The sequence below is a fragment of the Sander lucioperca genome, chromosome 11 (genome assembly GCF_008315115.2).
Source record: "Sander lucioperca isolate FBNREF2018 chromosome 11, SLUC_FBN_1.2, whole genome shotgun sequence".
Classification (NCBI taxonomy): Eukaryota; Metazoa; Chordata; class Actinopteri; order Perciformes; family Percidae; genus Sander; species Sander lucioperca.
Genome location: NC_050183.1, coordinates 35,979,734 through 36,001,448, shown reverse-complemented (window position 1 = coordinate 36,001,448; position 21,715 = coordinate 35,979,734). Strand labels below are relative to the sequence as shown.

General features: G+C 39.1%; 2 protein-coding genes across 7 annotated transcripts; one reads left to right on the top strand and one right to left on the bottom strand.

Annotated features, from left to right (window-relative positions):
• Window positions 1-38: 38 nt before the first annotated feature.
• fsd1 (fibronectin type III and SPRY domain containing 1) lies at window positions 39-12,140 on the bottom strand. 2 transcript variants are annotated; one of them, XM_031318504.2, is made up of 13 exons: window positions 11,950-12,140; window positions 10,991-11,086; window positions 10,752-10,883; window positions 9,452-9,553; window positions 9,167-9,189; window positions 8,608-8,729; window positions 6,767-6,976; window positions 6,575-6,673; window positions 6,282-6,429; window positions 6,073-6,155; window positions 3,469-3,720; window positions 2,166-2,254; window positions 39-1,673 (listed from the first exon to the last, which is right to left on the bottom strand). In XM_031318504.2, the coding sequence occupies exons 1-13, from the start codon at window positions 11,962-11,964 to the stop codon at window positions 1,563-1,565; spliced, it is 1,482 nt and encodes a 493-aa protein (XP_031174364.1). In that variant the 5' UTR covers window positions 11,965-12,140; the 3' UTR covers window positions 39-1,562. The 2 variants fall into 2 exon arrangements, with proteins under 2 accessions (XP_031174364.1, XP_031174365.1); XM_031318505.2 differs by lacking the exon at window positions 11,950-12,140 and adding an exon at window positions 11,773-11,943.
• On the top strand, window positions 11,988-21,614 carry LOC116063511. 5 transcript variants are annotated; one of them, XM_031318508.2, is made up of 6 exons: window positions 11,988-12,189; window positions 16,085-16,202; window positions 16,521-16,892; window positions 17,308-17,364; window positions 17,851-17,985; window positions 20,972-21,614. In XM_031318508.2, exons 2-6 carry the CDS (start codon window positions 16,160-16,162, stop codon window positions 21,136-21,138), a joined length of 774 nt encoding a protein of 257 aa, XP_031174368.1. In that variant the 5' UTR covers window positions 11,988-12,189; window positions 16,085-16,159; the 3' UTR covers window positions 21,139-21,614. The 5 variants fall into 5 exon arrangements, 4 of the variants coding, with proteins under 4 accessions (XP_031174368.1, XP_035862868.1, XP_031174367.1 ...); XR_004898713.1 differs by lacking the exon at window positions 11,988-12,189 and adding an exon at window positions 18,272-18,336 and having other exon boundaries at window positions 15,247-16,202; XM_036006975.1 differs by lacking the exon at window positions 11,988-12,189 and adding an exon at window positions 18,272-18,336 and having other exon boundaries at window positions 15,243-16,202; window positions 16,521-17,364.
• Window positions 21,615-21,715: the final 101 nt, after the last annotated feature.

Genomic DNA, 21,715 nt, shown 5'->3' with positions numbered 1-21,715 from the left:
GTTTTATTATTTGTTGAAGCAGAAATCCAAGAACAAAATTATCTCACTCCTTTATTACCTCAATAACTGATACACTATAGTGGAAAAATGTAATTATTTACAATAAAATTGTGACATTATCAGTCAGCATGTAAAATAAAGTTAACATTAATCTCAGCTTCTTCAAAGCATTGCAGGCTACAGTTATTCATGAGATGCATACAGAGGGAGCAACATGGCGAAGCAAAACTGTTACCATGTGTAACTTAAGACACAGACGCTACTCAAGAGGTCGGGCTGTGCACAAATAAGGACTTCATAACATCAGTTTCCAGAGTTTATCACTTGTGTTCTCTCTCACCCAGGTGGACTCCAAACCTGGATAACACTCATAATACAATTTGTTAGCTGAGGCTACTTGCTAGCTCTTGGTTATATTTGGACTACAGACGGTCCACTACTTGTAATGGGATTCCTCTTTAGCAATTAAAAGTGGTGTTATTACTGTAGGTATAGACACATACATACTGTACAAACAAGCATGAGGGTGCAGTCAGGTGAATAGAATGAATACAGTACAGCCATTTCCAAAAATCCAGCCATATCTGATGACCTACCTCTACATGGAGTTACACTGATTAAAAACTCCCTTCTAAGTGTCTGCGCAGAGCCTGGCTGTCAGATTAAACTCCACAGCAAACACTGACTCTGATTTAAAACTAACAAAACCTTAGCAGGAGGCTTAATGATCTCGCACGCAAAGTGTGGGACCCGTCTACAAAGAGTGAAATGCAGTAAATACTATTAAGTCTGCATGCCTTGGCAAGAAATACAACATCCATGATATGTGTTGTTCTTATGATCCATTAGTTCCTGGCAAAGTAGAGTTTAATAAATCCTGATTTAATGAACTGCCTTCTATTCAGTAACATTGTCTAGGAGCAGGTTGTTATTTGGGTTAAATAGGTTGGTTGATAGGTAGAGGGCAGATTCAGTTGGTGATCATTTACCAATAAGCTACGTTACAACCAGATTATAATGACATTGACACAATACATTGTTTTTTTTAAATTGAAATAGGGGACAATGTTGGTACGGATCACCCGATTTGGCCTATCAGTTTGGAAATGAGAAGGAAGGCACAGGGAGAGAGCAGACAGGACAGGCCTTGACCAGGACAGGCCTCGACCCTGCACCTGCAGCTGGCTGCGTTGACAGTACGACTGACAGTTTTGGTAATGGCGAGGAAGGGAGGGCAGCGGCCAGCGCTAAATCTTTGCTCTAGCAGCAGTGGGACAGTGCTAAATGACGTGTAGAGAGAGGAAAAACTAGTAAGACTAACGTCCCGCTCAACAACAACAGCTGGAAGCATACATCTGAAGAGTTCTGTCACTGACAGTGCAGATGACTCACTTGTTCCCCAAACACATTTTTTGTGGTTATGCAACACAGACACTGGAACAGGCTAGACCATCATACTCCAGTGATGTAACTCTTGCATGGCATGGCTTGGACCGCAGCCAGGGCAGAGGCAGATGTTCTGCAGCGGTGGCTGTGGTGGAGCAGAGCTAGGATGGATGGGTCTAGGTGAGGCTGGCGTTGGAGCTGCTGGTGCCGCTGTTCTTCCTCTGGCCGCTTTGCACCAAACTGGGAACCTGTAGGCCCGTCAGTACTGAAAAACTGCCGTTCCACACCTGCAGGGAGCACCACATCATCCCAAAGTTTAAAAACTAAAAAGGTCATGGGAACTAGGGCTGCAACTAACAATTATTTTCATAGTCGATTAATCTGTTGATTATTTTCTCGATTAATCGATTAGTTGTTTGGCCTATGAAATGATAGAAAATGGTGAAAAATGTGGATCAGTGTTTCCCAAACGCCCAAGATGACGTCCTCAAATGTCTTGTTTTGTCCACAACTCAAAGATATTCAGTTTACTGTCACAGAGGAGAGAAGAAACTAGAAAATATTCACATTTAAGAAGCTGGAATCAAAGAATTTTTACTTTTGTCTTAAAAAAATTACTCAAACCGACTAATCAATTATCAAAATAGTAGTTAATAGTAGTGAATAGATTCATTTAAATGTTGACAACTAATCGATTCATCTTTGCAGCTCTAATGGGAACAATAGAGCACTTCTTTAGATAACATGTATTAATAAGCTCTTAAGGGAAGGTTTCTCACCATGAAAGCTGGTATTATTGGCTGCTGGAACTTGGTTTTAAAGGTGTGCATCAGCTGTTTAGTTTTGGAGTTGTAGAAAGACAGAACACCTGGAGAGAATAAAGAAGGCAAATCACACATATGCACTATATTTAAAAAGTAGGGCTGCAACTAATCCGTTTTCATTGTTGATTTTGTTGAAATATCAAATACAGTATATCAAAAAAGTCAATGAATTGTTTAGTTTATAAAATGTCTTCAAATTGCTTGTTTTGTTTGATCAACAGTCCAAAACCTAAAGATATTAAATTTACAATGATATAAAAACACAGAAAAGCAGAAGTTATCTTTTTTTTAGTAATGTTTTATCTGTTGTATTGCGTTGACTGCAATGTTTTATGCTGCTTTTTTGGGAGGATTTTCCATTCAAAAGAGGTTTCTAACCTCAAAGAGACTTACCTGGTAAAATAAAGTTTGAATTAATAGATAACATTTTAAAATCCTCACATCTTAGAAGATGGAGCCCTGGATTGTTTGCCAGTTTTGGTTGATAAATAAAACAGTTAATCAGTTTGTTGATTCATTTCTGACCATTGACTAATGGCAGAATTGACTTCATTGTTTCAGCACTAAAAAAAATATTAAAAAGTACTAATGTAGCTCAGCGTAAATTCTGTCAGGGAGACTTCAATTACGTTGTCTCTCTTCTCTTTAACTGATCAGATGGTAGGTGGGTGTTACGTTTCTGTATACCAATCAGAATCGGGCGCGTACGTTCAAGCCAATCACAGCATGACTACCATGTTTTAAATCTGTTCTCTCTCTCCTGCTTATGTCAGTTGTATTTTCAGACGAGAGTGCGACCCGCCTCCTCCCCTTCTACCTCCAGCCATATTCGGCAAAGGTTCTCAGTCTTCTCCCGGCTGACTGCTCGTTTTGCCTATACGGATTTTTCTCACCACCACCAGTGTCTAGATTCCATTGGGGGATATGTTTTGGTTTTCCTAAACCTTAGAATTGTCTATATACCCCGTATACAATGGAGTCTAATCTCCAAAGTTATGTTTGTAATTACTTTGATATCTTACTAATAAATGTTTGCATATCTGCAACGAAGTCTCTCCTGAATGAATTATCTTTCATACAGACTCACTAAACCGACAATCGCCGCTGAATACAGACAATAAAATATAACCTGATTATTTGCAACATATTTTTCATATTAGTGTTTGTTTTTGGGGGGAGAAATCCTCAACACTTAACAGACCAACAGTGATTCTATCTGGGATCATTCAAACACAGACTCTACGTGTGTTTATCGTACCTTCGTCATAGTTGACGTAGACTCCTATAGTGTTTGGAATGGCACAGTCCAGTGTCCGAGCCTTGTTGTTGTGCTTTGCTGTGAGGCTCTGCTGCAGCCAGTTGTTCAGATGGATGCACCAGGAAGCGCTGCTTTTCCCCAGCTGGTCGAATTTTCCGAGGCTCCGCAGGGCTACGCCCACAGCGAAGGCTTTGCTCTCCTTGTCAAACCGCACCTCCCAGTACTGTTGGCCAGCGTCGATCATTGTGTCAGCTGTCATGAGACATAAGCCCAGATAATTCCTTTCTAGACTCATATTGTGTCAACACAATCTGTTGTGTAGTTTGGGAGGTGAGGTTACATGTTTTTTTTTTTTTAGTAAATCTATTTTGGAAAGAGACAATCAGACTTCAGTTCTGTGAAAACATTTTGTGTTGCCAGTTTTACATGAGAAACATCCAATGAAAATCATGCGTTCGGTTTGAAATGTACGAAACTGTGGAAATGGCAACAACAAACAATAATCTGGTCCATACAGGTTAAAAGGGATATGGAGGGTGCAAAAGTTGGGCAGAGTCTGGTTTAAACTAGGGATGCAGCAATTAACCGATTTCACTATTAACCGCGCTTTAAAATGTCACGGATAATTCATCGTAAAAGCTCCGAGCTACAATGTTAACTGACTGCACGTTATGTGTAACGTTGGCAGTGTGTGCAGTTCTTATTAAACCTCCTTGACAACATAAACGCTGGCGTGCGCACACGCGCTTCACACATGAAATCAGACGCCGGTGTGCCAGTTTAGCTGGTGATCATGTTAACTGGTGATATTTGCATAAAATCAGTGAATATTCAACTGTGCTCTGCCTCCGCCCTTTGAATGCCAGAGGTTCACATTTTCACGAAGTGTTTGCAAGTGAGACAAAATAATGGATATCGCTGAAAACATCACCAGTTAATGTGTAATACATGTCCGTTTAAGCATTATCCACACAAATACGTCACATACTGTATGAACAGAAAAAAATAAAACGAAAAAAACACATCAGAGATCTAGCTGGGATTCAAACCTTGGATGTCATGGACAAAAAAGTTGACGGACTAGCTTCTACATCATCAATACCACTACACTACACATCACTGAAATGATTTCTATCTATATATTGGACTTTTATTGGACTTTTAATCTAAGTTAACACAGGTTAACATATGAGAGAAATATACGCCCATGTTAACTGGTTATATCACAATTTAACATGGGCAAATGCAAGCCTCGAAACAGTAAAGTAGGTTAATCTTTGTCTCACATACCAAAACCTAACTGATGTACAACAAGCTGGCATGACCCCACTTAACACTTTATTCCGTTTTGGGCGACTTAGTGTTATCTTATCTCGGTTAAGTTATGAAGTGAGTTGTAGCAAAAGTCTGGTGATTTGAAGTGAAGAACATATGAAGCTTATTTTCTCAGAGTTTGACTTTCATTTATCCCACACATAATTTGTTGGCCTACTTTGACACAAAATTGTCATTATGGTATATGATTACAAAACTTTGATGTACTGAGAGAGTTTGATAACATTCAGATGTTGCTGTTTCAGATTCCTAATATGGGTCTAATGAAATTACACACAACTATAATCAGTTGACTTGTGGCACAGGTTGAAAGAGACTGTGCTGTCTGCCTACACATTCTTCGTATGAGATGGCTCACAATAACAATGATAAATGATCACGTTTGTGCATGACTGACGGGTTTCATTTTTACCCCCAAAATGGAATAATAAATAGCATTACGTTTGTATGACTCAAAACTCTCACTCCTTCCAACTTAAACACCAGCAGGGCCGTTTCTGGCCCAAAAAGGGCCAACTTCTTCTTCTCCTTTGTTTGTGGTGTGACTGATTCACCTCTAGTCTCCAATCTTTTCAGAATAATTTAAATAAAAAGGTTGATGATTGCTTATATAAAAAAATTCAAAACATTCAAAACTGTTATTGCTGTTTCAAAAGGCAGCAATAAAGAACACATTAAAATCTTCAGTGTTCATGTGATTTCATACATTAGAAATTTTAGTGAAATTAATTATTGCATAATAATATTGAAACCGTGATTATTCTTCAGACTATAATCATACCAACAAAATCTACAGTATAATCGTTGCATCCCTAGTTTAAACATGGATAAACATTATGAATGCAAACAACTATTTCTCCCTAGCTATTCAGGAGCGTAACATTCATTTTGGAGGATAAGCAGGCTAACTAAATAGCCTACCTGGGTAGCTACAGGCTAGTGTAGCAAGGCTAATAAGCTAGCCTAATATGCGAGATGCATTTGAAAGTGTACAAGGGCTCATAATATTAAAAGGTATCTCTTTTAACGTTGTCCCCTTTTCACTGAGTAGTGGAAGAAAGCCTAATGCTATTTAGTTACTTCTTCCACCCACTGAGGTTGAACCTAAAGCAGTGAAATAATTGATGCTGCCAGAACGGCTCGGTTTCAATTTTCAATTTCAACTGTACAGCTACAACTCCAGTCTGGTGGTGTTTTACTCTATAGTTTTACTCCTAGAGATTTAGAAATACATGTATTGTGCTTTGTTTTTTGTGTGTGTTCTCTCACCCAGCACTGTGTACGACTCTGCTGTAAATCGGTCTCTGCCGGGCCGGGCTGTCGGCGCTCTCTTAGGTGACATCAGGGCTGACCTGGTTACAGATGAGACAGATGGTAGGCAACAAACACTAGAAAGACCCATATTTTTGAGATGTATTCTTAATGACAGTAAGTACAAGCCCAGGTTCAAAGACCTTGTGGTTCACAATAATACACACCTGGCTGGAGAGTGCATCGGGGAGTTGGTTCGGGTCTTTTCTTTGCGGATGTCCTGTATCTTTCCTCCACAGCTGTCCCACTCCACACTCAAGTCGTCCACCTTCAGGTTCTGGTGGGACGAAGCAGCGTCCAGTTTGAAGGTGAAGGCTGCAAATGGAAAGGAGATCTTTACATGAGAAACCTGATCCAACATTCACATTTCTATCAACAAAGACCCCACAGACCGTTCATGCACTGTCAATCAGAGTGAAATAATACGGCCTTATATAAAACCTAGTTTGTGTATTCTCACCGTGGGTTTCTAGTGTGACCGGCTCAGAGAACTCTCCTGCAACGGCCTTGTTACATGCTTTCACTCTGAAAGTCATGAACCGGGTGTCAAAGCGCAGACCTGAGAATAAAAACACAAGTATCCTTTATGAGTCCGCTTCATCAAAGTTCAGACAACAAAATGTCAAATACCTCCTTTCAATGCTCCTCCTACCGGTGAGTGTGTACTCCAGCTCTCGTATCCCCTCTAGAACCATCCAGGGGTAGTCTTCTCTGATGCGCGGCGGACCCTCGTGGTTTGTGCGTCGATGCTCCAGTATGTAGTGGTCTATCTTGCTGTCGGGCTCCGGTAAGGTCCAAACTACAGTCACCGTGTTGTCGCAGACCTGGCACTCTGAGACCTGGATCTCTGGAGTGGCTGGAACTGGAGAGAGAAGACAGTTTAATATCCAAAATCCACTTCCTCTACTCTTGCTCAAAAGCTCTTCATCTTATTTCACTACAGAAACAGCTGCTTGGTTAAATTATTAAATAATGAGACATGAGCAGGTTCAAAATTATTTTAAAAACTTTTTTAAATAGTGGATTAAGTTTATAATTTATCATGACGTGAGCTGTTACATGGGAATAATGTTACAGCTGCATCAATTTTTTTTTTTTGCCACTTGGGGGTAAAAATGACCCCAAAACAAGCTGACAGCTACATAGCCTAGCATATACTTTAGCTTCAGTGTTAGCAAACAATTGTATATTTACACATCAATCGGATCTGGAGCATTAATTTAGAGTCATGTTTGTGCCCCCCTTATGAATGTAAGTACAATATTCACTCTCTGGGAGGTAAATATCTGGCTCTTTAGCTGCTAAATGTTCAACTATTATCACCCGCTAGACGCTAACTTCTCTCTCTTTAGCAGTTTGGTGCTAAACAGGCGGCGTACAGTGGCTGCATCAGAGCTTTTTTTGCTTAAAACAGCTGCTAGTGAGGAGACTGAGCCCTACAGTAAATACGTAGGCTGTAAAACCACACCAGTGCCTTGAAATAGGTTAAAAAGCCTCACACAGCTGCAGAGGTGGCTGATAATTCTCTGTGGTTTCATCGCTGTGAGCGACCCCTTTCACATTACATGTAGTCATTTGACTCGTATATAAAATAACGATAAGTGGAGTTTGTTGAAACCAATGCAACACACAACTTGTTTCACACAGTCATTGTTTTTGCTGTGATTAGACATTGTGACAGTGTGTGGTTTGAAACAAAGGCCCAGCGTTAATGCTCAAAGTTAATGCCTGTGTAGTTGCTACTGATTTATTTGTTTCTACTGATTTGTCTACATAAGACATTTACCAGCATTCGTTGACGACTCCTTTTGCACTTGTGTTGCATTAAGTATCAAAAGGTATAAGTACTGTAGAATGGGCCCATTTTACAGTGTTGTATATAGATTATATAACTGGATTATTATTACAGATTACCGATGTATTTATGTGTAAAAAGCATTATAATATTGCAACTGGTCGAGGTGGAGCCAATTTAAACTACTTAATATACTGTTTGGCAGTTCAATCTGTAATAGTGCAAAACCCCCAATTTTAAAAAAGACAATTCTGGCTTTAATAGGATCCTAAAACCTTTTTTTTTTCTCAAAACACGTAAAAAAAATATGTTAATGCAGTAAGAATAGTTGTTTTGAATTCAAATATACCTGTCCAAAGAACTGATTGGAGCTTGAAACAACAAACTATGTGGGTATCTCTGAGCTAGAATTCTGAAAAATGGGACTTGATTTTGGAATACCTGAAACAAATTGATTTGCGTGGAAAACAGTCTGGTATACTTATTGTAATGGTGAAAATACTTTTTATATATTATATATTTTTTTTGTTAATTAGTAAAGTAACTAGTAACTACAGCTGTTAAATAAATTTAGTGCAGCAAAAAGTACGATAACGGAATATGACGCAGCATGAAATGGAGATGTGAATGTACTTGTTTACATTACACCCCTGCTGCAGTCACCATCTGTATTTCTTTGTATTAAAAGTGGAGCAGACCTGGGAGAAACTTGAGGCCCTGCAACACCCCCCTCTCCTGGCTGAAATCCACCATCAAGTGACTCATGTTGTCACTGGCTTTAGCCTTCAGGGAGAGGCGAAAGGCTGGAGCCATTGTCACACTGCGGACAAAGAGAGACACACACAAAAACACACAAACACACGGAGTGGAAACAAGCGTTGTCCATTATTTAACTGGATCAGAGGCAGAAACAGGAGATTCTAATACTGCTCACTAAGGAAAGGCCACTAACTAGACTTCTGGTACTACTGGTAACTCATCAACCCAATCAAGGTTTAAAAACAGAGCTAGAGAGGGAGTTCATCCAGGGAGGAGGGGGGGGGGGCTGACACAGGATGGTACAGACTGGAGAAGACAGTGGGAAACAAAAAGACAAAAGGCTCTCAACTGGAAAGTTTTCTATAGTACTTATTGTCTACGACATGGGTGTGGTACTGGCTACTATGTTTTGAAAGCATGCATGCCACATTATGAGATGGCTCAATGCTTACAGGACGCTACGACAAAAGGAAAGCAATGGATGGCTGAGTACTATACCTATCCTTAATGTCTTTGGCCGCCTGGAGACGAGAAGCAGGAAAAAAGAGAGGAGAGAGATACGGAGCGAAGAGAAAACTGAGTTGTAGCCCATCATGTTGTCATTTAACACAAAATGTCACTGGTGGCTGTTAAAATAGCCGCTAGAAGGACAGATTAAATCACATGTATAATATGGACACTGGAATTCACCATCAGTCATTAAAAATAGAGTTATAAGCAAACAACGAGCAGCAGAGGGAACAGTGCAGCATTACAACATCAGCGGTGGAGTGAGTCAGTTACCTGATTGAAACCGTCTGTCGCAGAGGAGCAGAGCGTCTGATTGGCCAGCTCCAGCAGCTCCTCTGAACTCTCCAGGGCTTTGGAGCAGGCACTCAGCTGACTCTGAAAAATTACCAACCCACAGTTAAAAAAGGGTGCATCTGCTAACTCTTACGTAGTCGTCTTTAATATAATGGGATTACTGTGTTCTCTGCAAAAGCGATGGAGTTTGCTACATCATTTGAGAGTCATGGCTTGGTCCTGAGGCTGAGAACTTTGAGAATTAGAGAACACCTTGTTTTCAGTGCATGTGAGCTGGAATAGTTGCTGTAAAAACTACTGCAAAAACTGGATTAACTCAAAATCAGCTATTTGGTGACAGAACTTTAATTTGATAATTAGATATCTTTCTAAATAGCCTGGAACATAAAAACTCCTTTTGTGAGCTCAGGAATTTGGAGAAATAGACTAACATTTATCAGGCATCTTTCATTTGGTAGTCTGGATCAACGAAAGTACACTTTCCAGGATCCCCTCACCATCCGCTCTGTGAGTTGCCTAAAAAACCCTTAGATGCGGGAAACAACAACAAACTTCGAGCTAGCATGTTACATGCTGAAAATGGCAAGCATTGAAGAAGATTTGGATTGTACAACAGGGGAGGCCTGCTTGGTTCTTTCGGGGAATGGTTGTAAAGATTTACAGAGAATATGTTTACGGCATTTACTATCTAACTGGGACGTTTTGGGACTGATTGGCGGGATTGCTGTGCACGAAATACACACATTGATATACTGGTAAGAAAAAAAATGATGTTTAACCATGTATCCAGCTAATTTAAATAGCTCATGTTACTGTATTGTGTGAACAGTTAACTTCAGTTAATATTGTATGTGGCGTTTTCTTTTGCAGGGTGCTGCGAATGTTCCACCAAAGCAAGTTCCTTCACGAGACTATTTTGCAGAGCCAGAGCTTAGCGCCGATTGTGATTGGTTTAAAGAAATCCAAACAACCCAGAGCGTTTTTTTCCCCCCCTCATATCCCAGAATGTATGTGTGGTGTAGCCAGACCTCACTCCACAGCACTGTGGACATAGGTCTGGCTATGCCACACTATTCATTTGGTGTTCAAGAGATGGCAAGAAATGATGTACATAGAGTCCTAAAATGTGTTTTACATTTGCTTATTTACTTGACAATAAATGCAAACAGAATAAGTTTCTCGCATAACCTTGAATATACTTATAAATAAAAACAATTAAATTACATAAATTTGCTATTATTTTGTAAGACCAAGAAAAATCAAAGACAACAGCAGCTACCTGTAGCTCATATGTGCGGCTGGCTCTCTCCTGTTTGATGCGTGTCACCATGTTTTCCTTCATCTCGTCCAGAACAGAGTGGAGAGAGGTGAACTCAGACTCCAGGTCCTCCTGGACTCGGCTGGAGTTCGCCTGGTGGCATCACAACAAAAATGAGTGAATACAGGAAATAACATTTTCTGTAGCTGGATGAATATACCTTGTGTAGCCAGGATTACATTTTAGTTCAGTTTTTGTACCTCTAAATTGTCAAGGCTCTGTTTGAGAGTGCAGACAAAGTTGGAAATCTCCTCATTCTTCATGGCCAGCGTGTGGGTGATCTTACGCAGAGACTCCTAAAGAAAAGGCAAAATCTGACTTTTGAGTATTTCACATTTTGTCATGCCTGAAAAAAAAGACAAAATCTGCTCCTTTTAAACCGAAAAAGCAAAGCCTATACAGATTAATATTCTCTATCGGTGGCCTTAAAGCCTGTGTGGCACATAGGGCTGAATGACTGCATGTTTCTCCTCTAACCAAACACTTGACTTGACAAGCTCATTTCAGGGGCTCGTGCATCCTCTGTGGTGGAGGTTGTGCTAGTCAGTGTTTGGATGGAGAGGACACATGGAGCTTAAGGCTTTGAGCTCCCTTTTAAACATGATTAGCATTTGTTCTTCAGGACTGGATGAGATCAGAGAGGGACCTAGCCTCAGTGCACAGGGTCGGAGGACACTTCACGGGCGGAAGGATGCGCATTTATAATTTAATAATGCAGCTCCACAACCATTGAACAGCCGACTTCAAAGGACTGGACACACACACTAGGTCGACTGTTATACTGATCACACCTCTGATATGTTACCACTCCCGTTATATTTTATCTAAAGTTGACCATCCCATAGTTAACAAGCCCGTTCATGCTGAAGACTGTGTAATGTTTGTTGATGCGAGAGGAGCTGCGCCAAGGCCCCCCTCCCTGACTATAACGCCGATACATCGTTAACAAAGTCAACGATGGCATGCTCAAGATAAACCTCACCTTCAACCGGAAAAACACTGATTCCAATATAAAACATCACTGGGGAATACGACTCCGTACCGCATCCACAAACTCCCCAATTCTGCAGCTTGTCCCCCTCCTTCCTTTGTACACTAACGTTACGCCCTGAAACGGCTTCCCCCATCAGAGACACCTGTTCCTCCGGCTCCGGCTCACCTTCTGGTCTCCCATTTCGCCGCTCAGATGCACCGGCGCCGCTCGAGCCGCAAACACCGCCGGTATTTCTCCTCCGTCCGCCGCTTTTTTATTTATTGGCACACCGGAGTTGGTACTGATGCTGCCGGCGGAGTGCAACGCATCTTCGGACGGACACCAACCACCAACGCCTTTGGCCCGTAGTGCGTAGCGCGCATGCGGCAGAAGAGGATTCTGGGTACTGATGTTTCTGTTGCGCGGGTGAGTAATGCTGCCTTCAAGTACTGTCGGAGAAAAGTCCATTCGAATGCCATAAAGAGAAGATTTCATGTTGTTCTTTTGCAAACGAAAAAACGTGGTTTTTAGCCGACATTATTTCGAACAAAAAATATTAAAATAGATAATGTAACATAGGAACAGGTTCACACTAAAAATCAGTATATGTCTAAATGGACAAAAATCAATCAAAATATATTTAGTTTTACAAAGACTTTTACAGCATAAAAGCAAGATTAAAAGATTTTTTGTATTTGTGAGAATAAACAAAACACGACAACAAGTTAAAAGGAAGATACAGTATCGTAATGAGCTTAAATATCTATGTGTACTGGCAATGGGCTTCTAAAAACACATTTCAAATATTTTGATGAAAACTTCAAATTGCCATTAACGTTATGTAAGCGAAAACTACCAATTTTATACTAAAAGTAATCATCTAATTAAAACTAAGGCTTCCCTCATCGGGTGCAGTGCAAAGAGCACACTGTAGATGGTAGCTTCACTATATTTTGTAGAAACCAACCAACACTTCTACACTAATAGCCTACATTGCCCCAAGTATCTCTGACAGTTAGTTTGTGGTAATTTTATGAATCATATATATATATATATATATGAAAATGCACCCTGAGAGTAATATACTACGTAAACAGTAAATAATAATGTAGAACCCAGTCAATAGTGTAGCCTACTTTAGTGGTACAACTTCCTAACAAAAAGCAACCAGCAATCAGTGAACCTGGGTCATTTTTTTTTTTATTCTGGGGCTTTCATTGGTTCTTATTTCAAACTTGCTGATATGGATTTGTTTACAAGTTTGTCAAGGCAGAGGTTGACTGACTCAATAAGGCGCGACCAGCGACTGTACAAGCTTGGAACTCTTTCTCATCTAGAATAATCTCTTGGACCAGGGACAACAGCTAGGCAAACATTGTAGTGAACTCTACCTGCCGGACATGTTATTGTTGCTCTATGTATTGTCTTACCAATGTGATGTTTTTTCATTCTTTCTTTTTTATTTTTATTTTCTCAATTCAACATAGTCACATATGATTTTGGATATGTCTGTAACCCGCCCCCCCTTTCTCCATTTGAAAAGCAATACAAATGTTGATCACAAAAAAAAGGCAGAGTTTGACTAAAAAAGGAACAAAATAACATTTTTGGCATTATCTTGCAATTCACGGTCTGCTGTGCTGTATCTGCATGATTGTTGATTTTAAAACAACCAGAATGACTTAAGGCTGTGTTTTCATAGGGAAGAGCAAAAGCAAAGTAGATATATTCCTTTTTTATTGAAGAAATCCAGTAGTAGAACAACACCATTATGTTCTATAAATGTTGAAAATGTGTACATTTATGTGTTTGACTATAACTTTGTAACCACTGCATCTTTAGCAGCAATATAAATAAAATCGTGTTAAATCATTTTTTAACATATTGCTACTTTATTTCATTATGTTTACATAAAACAAACCACCCAAAAATACCTTTGCTTTGAGACACAGCTGTAAATAAATTACAACCAAAGAATGACAAGATAAAATACCAGAACACACAAGGAGATTCATCATGCGATAAGACCCGTCTCTGTAGGCCTGCCTTTGTATTCCACCAACAGTATACTAGTGTGAATGTTCGGTATTTTCAGTTTAATTGAAAATATAGATGAGGTATATTTCAAACACAGTGTCCACTCAAATCTAAACTACTGTCCCACTAAAATGATTGATGATCATTTCTTTGCTGACGTTACAAGCAGGACCTACTTTCAGTCTCTGTGAAAAAGAAGTTCATATGGTTGAGGTTAGAAGTTTCTTCTTGTGGCCTATAGTCGTCACTGTCACAAACAGATAAAACACAGACACTTATTATCACACTGCACCCTTTTACTTCAAATGAACTAAAGATACGTTATACTAGATATCATAGTAAATCAGTGCTAAACAGATATCAGATTTTACATCTCTTCCGACTACACCTTGGATAAAGCAGAAGAAGGAAGAAAAAAAAAATACTATATATATATATATTTCTTGATGCTGCACTGTCATATGGCTCTTTGTAGTATTACCTATTTAAAGCTAATGTACTTGCACTTACTACTTGTTGTCTGGAGTTTGCATCTTCAAGGTTGAACACACTTATTAGTTATTAAGTTGCTTTGGAAAAAAGCGTCAGCTAAATGATATGTAATGTAATGTAATTTTAAACCTAACTGTAAAATGTCACAAACACCTGACACTTTATCCTTGCTTTGCATTAGACTTTCTGTTGGGCCTGTTAATATCTTACATCCACAGATGTATGTAATGTAGTATGTGTTTTTATTTCTGATAATGTATCTTGCCTGTTATACTGTTTTCATTTCATTTTTCATTTCATGTTTATTTGAATAGGGACAGATGCTACGACATAGACATTTCTGCAACAAATCTCCAATGTACAAGCATCACAACATGTATAGCTATTGCTAGTTTCCTAGTGCCTGTCCCTAGCAGGGCTTAAAACAAATATTTAACATTGCCACATTAAAATACAAAAAGCACATAAACATACAAGACACATCCATCTGTACAATTAATTGCGAATGATGTCTGGCCAAAGGTGTTTTTTTCTAAAGGAAATTTTACAGTTTCCCTGTGATTGTGTTTCTAGTGGACAATCCACTGGCCTGTAATAATTGCACCATGTCACAGAGAGCCTGTTCATGTAAGCACTTCCAGATGAGATTGGAATTTGCAAATGCAATGTAGTTGTCAAATCTTAACATGTTCAGATCTCTCAGGATGTGACAGTGATGTGATGTGGTTGGCCTTTTGCCCAATACTTCCAACGCACGGTTGTTTGTCATTGTTTATTGTTCTGTCATGAGCACACAGGAAAATTCCCAACATCAAAGTTGTATACATGTATTTTGGGCCTTTAATTCCACAGGACAGATGAAGACGTGAAAGGGGAGAGAGAAGGGGAATGACCGCAGGTCGGAGTCGAACCCGCGATCGCTGCGTCGAGGAGTAAACCTCTATATATGTGCGCCTGCTCTACCAACTGAGCTAACCCGGCCAGAGTATTCATGTATTTCTCCACGTGATTTGTATATGCGAGACCGGAAGAGGTCTGTTAAATAGTGGTGTCTTGTAATCCCATATGAGATGGGCCGAATGTTTGGCATGATGACACAGAAATAAAATAAAACTAACTAACTAACTAACTAACTGTATGGCAAACAAATTGAATACATCCTGAATCTTACAGTAACTCTTTTGCATGAAACTATACTGTAAGAAAAATGACATCTACTTTATAACCTCTCATCTTTGTCATCTCACTTGCAATTATCTTCTAGCTTGTGGTGGGAGATTGAATCAGAAAGTTCATCTACCCCATCATACTCAGTTGTATATGTCACAGGAAGCCAAGTGCTCCTTTTCTTGTACACCGCTGTGGGGACAAGGTAAAATGTGTTTTAGCACCCTTGCACCAAAAACCGCAAGGGTTTCACAAACCCCTGATATCATCGTCGTGTGCCCTGTTCTTACTTTTATTCAGCCAGTCAGCGCCTTCATGCCCTGTCTGCCTCTAATCTGCAGAAGTGTGCCCCCCCCCCAGCAGGATGTAATTTTTTAGTAGTGAGGTAGCAGTAGCAGCCTGCTTTGATGTCTTTAAAATTAAAAGCAATTGGAACAATAGTGTTAGGTCAGGAATCTCTCTTGTCTTTTTGAAAGCCTACACTAGTTTCCATCTTCAGTATGAAACAATCCCCTCCGCAGTCAGCACACTTACAAAATTCTCACAGTAGAAGAAGAAGAAAGAAGAAGAAAAAACTAAAACTCCTCCCTCCCACCCACACAGACAGTTTTTTTTGTGTGTCTAGCTCTGTCATATGTGCAGACAAACAGCAGAGACAGGATCCGTCTGAGACGAAGAAGACCACCTCTCGCATGAAACGATGGAAATGTGGCTGAAACGGTTGACTCTGCTGTTACTCACAGGTAAGACCCCTAAAAAATAGACAACATGCAGACAAACCATAACGATATGAAATGAGGCTGTTTAATAGAATATTAAATGAACAGACTGAAATGTAATGTGTGCAGAACGACTGAAAAATTAAACACATTTGCCTGTTTGTAGTTTTTTCTTTCTGGCTAACAGATATTGCAAAGAATAAGACTGACTTCTATCTATCTATCTATCTATCTATCCTATCTATCTATCTATCTATCTATCTATCTATCTATCTATCTATCTATCTATCTATCTATCTATCTATCTATTTATTTATCTATCTCTTTGTCTGTCTTTCGCAGCCCTGGTGATATCTGGTCAAGTTTCTGTGATTCTGGATGAAACGCTAAAAGAAAAAGGAGAGACAGTTGCTATTGGTTCCTCTGTGATTTTCAAATGCCGTTTGAAGATTGATACCAATGGCAGATTTTGGGTAAAATGGTATTTCAACCCATCTGGATCTTCATTCAATGAAACACACCTATTCTGTAACGAATCTGCAAAGCCCTCCACCGTGGTGTCTAACCAAACAAAGCAGGACCGGAGGGACGAAGAGCAATGTTGCATTAAATCAAATGTAACAGACAAGGACAGCGGATGGTACTTTTGCGAAGTCACAATAGAAATTCCCACATTAATGTGTAAAAACAGCAGCGGAACAAAATTAATTATTTGTAAGTATTGTGTGTAACTGATAAAGCCGGAAAACCTTTACTTTAAGTCCTCCTATTTGACCTTTAGAAGCAGTATACAAACATTTCATGAATGGTTTATATTATAATATAGTTTTTTTTTTTGTATTTGTCAGAAATCATACTTTCTCCCATGAAGAGATGTTTTACATTATTACAACTGTATTTTACTATATTTTTATCCATTATCTGTTTTCACACCAGACTCTACTTATTAGTACCTATACTTATCTGCTTACAACCACATTTAAGAAGCTTATAAAGCATTTATTATGTATATGCTGCTTATTAATGCTTAATATAAAAGCTTAATATGATGAAACATTATATCATGAAGGGATTCATTACATATTCTGGCTTGCTAAATGAAAGTATCATTCTGTTTCCTCCGTGACAGCGCAGAGCAAGGAACATACAACGCACCCGCCACTACCCCTAGTGACAGTCAAACAAGGTGTGTGTGCATGTGTGTGCGCGCATGTATGAATGTGTGCCTGCATGTGTGTACCTAGCTCTTATGAACAATAATGCACCATGCCTTTTAGGAGCCAGCACAGTCTGAGGTGTTATTCTGGTGGTAGTAAGCGATGACTTTCCGGTGGCCGTTGCTCTGAACTGACAGGTTTCTACTTATAGAGCCCTCTGGGGTGAGAGGAGGTCAAAACTATTTTTCGGGGTGTTCAACTTCATTCTGTGAGGTTTGAACTTCTGCGCACACTGGCATTGTGTTGATCGCTTGACAAATACACGTTTAAAGTGCTCACACAAACCATATTATATTAGCCTTATTCTTGTACATTGGCCATTGTGATAATGATTCAACGCCCTATTATAAAGGACTATTGTGTGCACACATTGGCCTACCTATACACACTCTGGTATGGTTAATTAATTGACATAATTGGGATCACATTTCAAGACAAACTTTTCTCTCCTACAGATACTGTGTCCCCCAGAGACAACTTCTCGCTCATCGACCACTGGATGTGGATCCTGTTGGGGGTATCTGCTTTCATCCTGATTGTCCTGCTGGTCCTATGTGTCTTGCTGAGAAGAAGACTCCGCAGAAGCAGAGGTAACAGTCTTCCGTTTTTAGTTGGAAGGTTTGGATAATCATCTAAATCTACTGGTGACACTGCAGTCAGCATCTATAGATTAGATTAGCTCTGTAGGCAAGCAAAGCCGCAGGACTGTGATGAAAGGTGCCCTGAGAAAAAAGAGAGCAAGAAACAAACACTCTCACAGAAAAGTTCAGTCAGGTCCAACATGCTTTGAATGAATACTGCTGGTTTCCTTTGTAAATTTGCATTTTACAGAAGACATGATTTGATGAGATGATGTGTTTCTTTGTGTCTCTATAGTCTGACTGAGAGAACAAAAGAAGCATGTATATCTGCCCAACTCGTGGCCGGTGGATGCAAACTGAGTAAGCAGGTGGTTTGTGTGGTTTAAACTGCACAGTGTGAGACAATCTAAAACATCAATGTAGGACACACGTATTCTGCTGTGTGGTTTAAGTAAAGATGTATAACGATTTTAATTTCCAGAACAGCCCACAGTGTTAGAAGACAAGGCCCTCATTTTGCAGGCAGAGCTCAGTGCACGAGAAACAAAAAGCGCGATTTGGTCGCAGCCGACTGACCCACACTGAGGAAAACATCCAATATTTCCAGAAGTGACATCAGCAAAGCTGAAAAATCCACCCACACCGCACCACGCACCACTTTTTATTATTATTCAAGTTTATTTAGGTAGGGACAGATACAAAAAAACATAGATAAGCTTAAACAGTCATCTGATGTATGTATCATAGTGTTTTTAGCTGAAGCTAATTCAAGACACTTGTCGTTTTACTGCTTTGCCAGGCATAATGACAATTTTACTGACTATTGTCACATCAATAATACATTTCTACATAGAGTTTCACTAAAGAGTCACTTTCTTACAGGGAGATGTTTCTTCTTCTTTATTGAATCCCTTTCAGTCGCAATCAACATTTACAAAATTAAGACACCCACTTTTGGTGGTTTTTCTTAGTTGCTTTTGCACAATCGTCAAATGAAAATCATTATTATCAAAATGTGTTAAATCTCACATCTTTCATTAATTTTGCCCAGAGGTGAAACTATGAGTCGGTAAATTGCTCGACAGAAGGCAGCTATTTCACAAATCGATTGATTGTTTGAGTCATTTCAAAAACGACAAAAAGTATCTCTGTCTGTTTTTATATCATTGTAAACTGAATATTTTGGGTAATGGACTGCTATGTCGGACAAAACAAGACATTACAAGACATCAGCTTGTACTCCGAGAAACTAGGAAAGACAAGAGAATTAGAAATGGTTAATCAATGAATTGATGGTCAGATTAATTTAACCACCATTCACGGCCTTTCAAACATAAATGTTTAAAAAATGTTCATGTCATTATGCCAAAAGAATTGGTGGCAGGTGTCTTTTGAAATTCAGTTACCTTGATATTTAGCTTACAGTTGTAACTCATGAGCTGTTATTTCTCAACCAGATTTAAACCACGTTATATGTTTCATGTTGCTACAATTATCACATCAGACACCTCAAAGTGGCCACTGGATGCTCATTCAGAGGCAAAGATGTGTGAGAAGCCCTAAATGTGGTGGTTTGGTCACAGCGGATGGAGCAGTTAGAAGTAGGACAAAGGCTACATGCTACCTACATACAGGGGATGTTGTGTTGAGTATTATAAGTGTGAATATCTGATTTACAGCAGGACAGGAGTATTATTTATTTGAGCATTTTACATTACAGTTACTGTAAGGCAGGGGCCACACTGGAAAACTGCACACAAACAGTGAGAAGTCTGTCAATTTGGACTTTCTGTTGAAACTGGTGTTTGTTTGATGGATACACTTCAACTGACTATAGGAGGATTGGATATTTAACAGTACTATTTTTGTGTTGCTGCACGTAACGTTTCAGGGAGAGAAATGAAATACAGAAATTTCAGCAGTGACCAAGTTTCTTTACATTTTGAGCATCTTGACTATAAAAAGATTTTTTATTTTGGTGGCATTGATGCACTTGTTGATTCATTGTTTTACTTATGGAACATCAGTCAAATATTTTGAGTGAGTGCAGGGTTGTGCTGCAGAACGTAATTGATGTAGTGTTTTCGCTTCATGTTTTGAGAATGTTAGAACAGTTAGACAGAAAATGTCGGGATGCAAGAAAGGGTGTTAGGGGCTTCCAGTGTAGTTACTGTCGGTCGGTGTGTGTGTGTGTGTGTGTGTGTGTGTGTGTGTGTGTGTGTTTTACATAATTTCCTTCTCAGCACTAATGACACATTGCCAATAATTAAACTCAACTCATGATGAAGTTTCCAAGAATTTTAATATTGATATTGTGGTAATTGAGGTTGAGTCAAGTCCAATCGCAAAACACATTTCCTATGTGTATTTCAGTGTGAGTGTGTGTGTGTGTGTGTGTGTGTGTGTGTGTGTGTGTGTGTGTGTGTGTGTGCGCACACACTTCCTGATAGACTTCGATAAATAGATAGTGCCTAATTGTAAATAGAAATAAAATAAAACTAATAACCAGGAAAATTACAGGATATTTTATTTAAGTCAAAAGGATATCATTCTTATTAGATCGTGTATTTCATAACTGAGTTTTTGTTGGAAGTAAATGGCTTTCTCTCCAATGCATAACAATGTATTGCAAAATATATTATGACAATCTGCCTTCTACTAATGTCAGGGTCCAAGTGTATTTTCTTTTTAAATTTTTACCCAGAATAAATTCCGTCTATCTTCCAAGCAAATGTTCAATGCTGTAAGTTTTCATTTATCTTTAATCTTTATCTAGTCCCACTGAGGAGGGATACATCTTTTCTGAGGGAGATTTGGTTGAGACAGCATCATAAAAATAAAAAATAAAAACAGACTAGACAAAGAATCAATAGGCTACCAAAACAAATATCATTTTTGATTATGTTCTGCAATTTAATTGCAGTATTCAAAACATAATGATTAATACATTCACCCTATCAACTGAAATTAATCCTGATTTTGCTTCTTGTTGCAGGAGAAGATCCTATCTATGCAAACACACGTCCTGTGGCCAACAAACAGCCTTCACCTCGGCCGGCGATGCCGGTGGGCAACCTGAAGACGGCTTCTTCCTCTCAAAACCTCCGGAACCCAAGTCCAGGCAGGCGATACGACGATGGCAAACAGAGATACAAACATTGAAGAAATCATGGACCTCACAACCCCTCCTCACATTTAGCCACGGCCTTTACCTGTAGCCTATTCACTGCAGTGCAGGTTAAATGAACAATCTTTTTATTATCATAATGATTTCTGGTATCATGTGTTTTTATGGTACTACAGACTGGTACAGAAGTGGAAATGTGCACGTCTTCTTCTCAGATATTTGTTGTAAAATAAATGGCGATTATGAGCCACTAGGTGGCAGATTGAGGCTAGCAATGGGTACATTCAAAATGATCTTTTATCTTTTCTTTTGTTTGTATTTCAACTCCTAAAAGTATTAATTAATAATGTTGCCAACAGCAGCCTTTGTACAGTACATAAGCAAAAAGTGCTATTGTAAATTGCTATTTCTAGTATGACTTTCATATGGGAGTGTTATGTTAATGTTTTTTTTTATCAACTGTGTGCTTATTTTTAGAGCTTATTAAAATGTTAAAATATTAAGATTCTGAAAATGCAGGTTTTTTGCTGAACAGTTTGTAATATATTGAATGTTAGTAGGCCTCAATGGTGATATCCTGTCATAATATCACAATTTAATTGTGCACTTCAA

Coding starts and splice junctions, on each gene's coding strand:
- LOC116063511 (XM_031318508.2), top strand. CDS start 16,160: ATGGAAATGTGGCTGAAACGGTTGACTCTGCTGTTACTCACAG. Junction 16,203..16,520: donor GACTCTGCTGTTACTCACAG/GTAAGACCCCTA, acceptor TGTCTTTCGCAG/CCCTGGTGATATCTGGTCAA. Junction 17,986..20,971: donor AAGACTCCGCAGAAGCAGAG/GTAACAGTCTTC, acceptor TTCTTGTTGCAG/GAGAAGATCCTATCTATGCA.
- fsd1 (XM_031318504.2), bottom strand. Junction 8,730..9,166: donor GCCAAAGACATTAAGGATAG/GTATAGTACTCA, acceptor CTTTGTCCGCAG/TGTGACAATGGCTCCAGCCT. Junction 2,255..3,468: donor CTACGTCAACTATGACGAAG/GTACGATAAACA, acceptor TATTCTCTCCAG/GTGTTCTGTCTTTCTACAAC.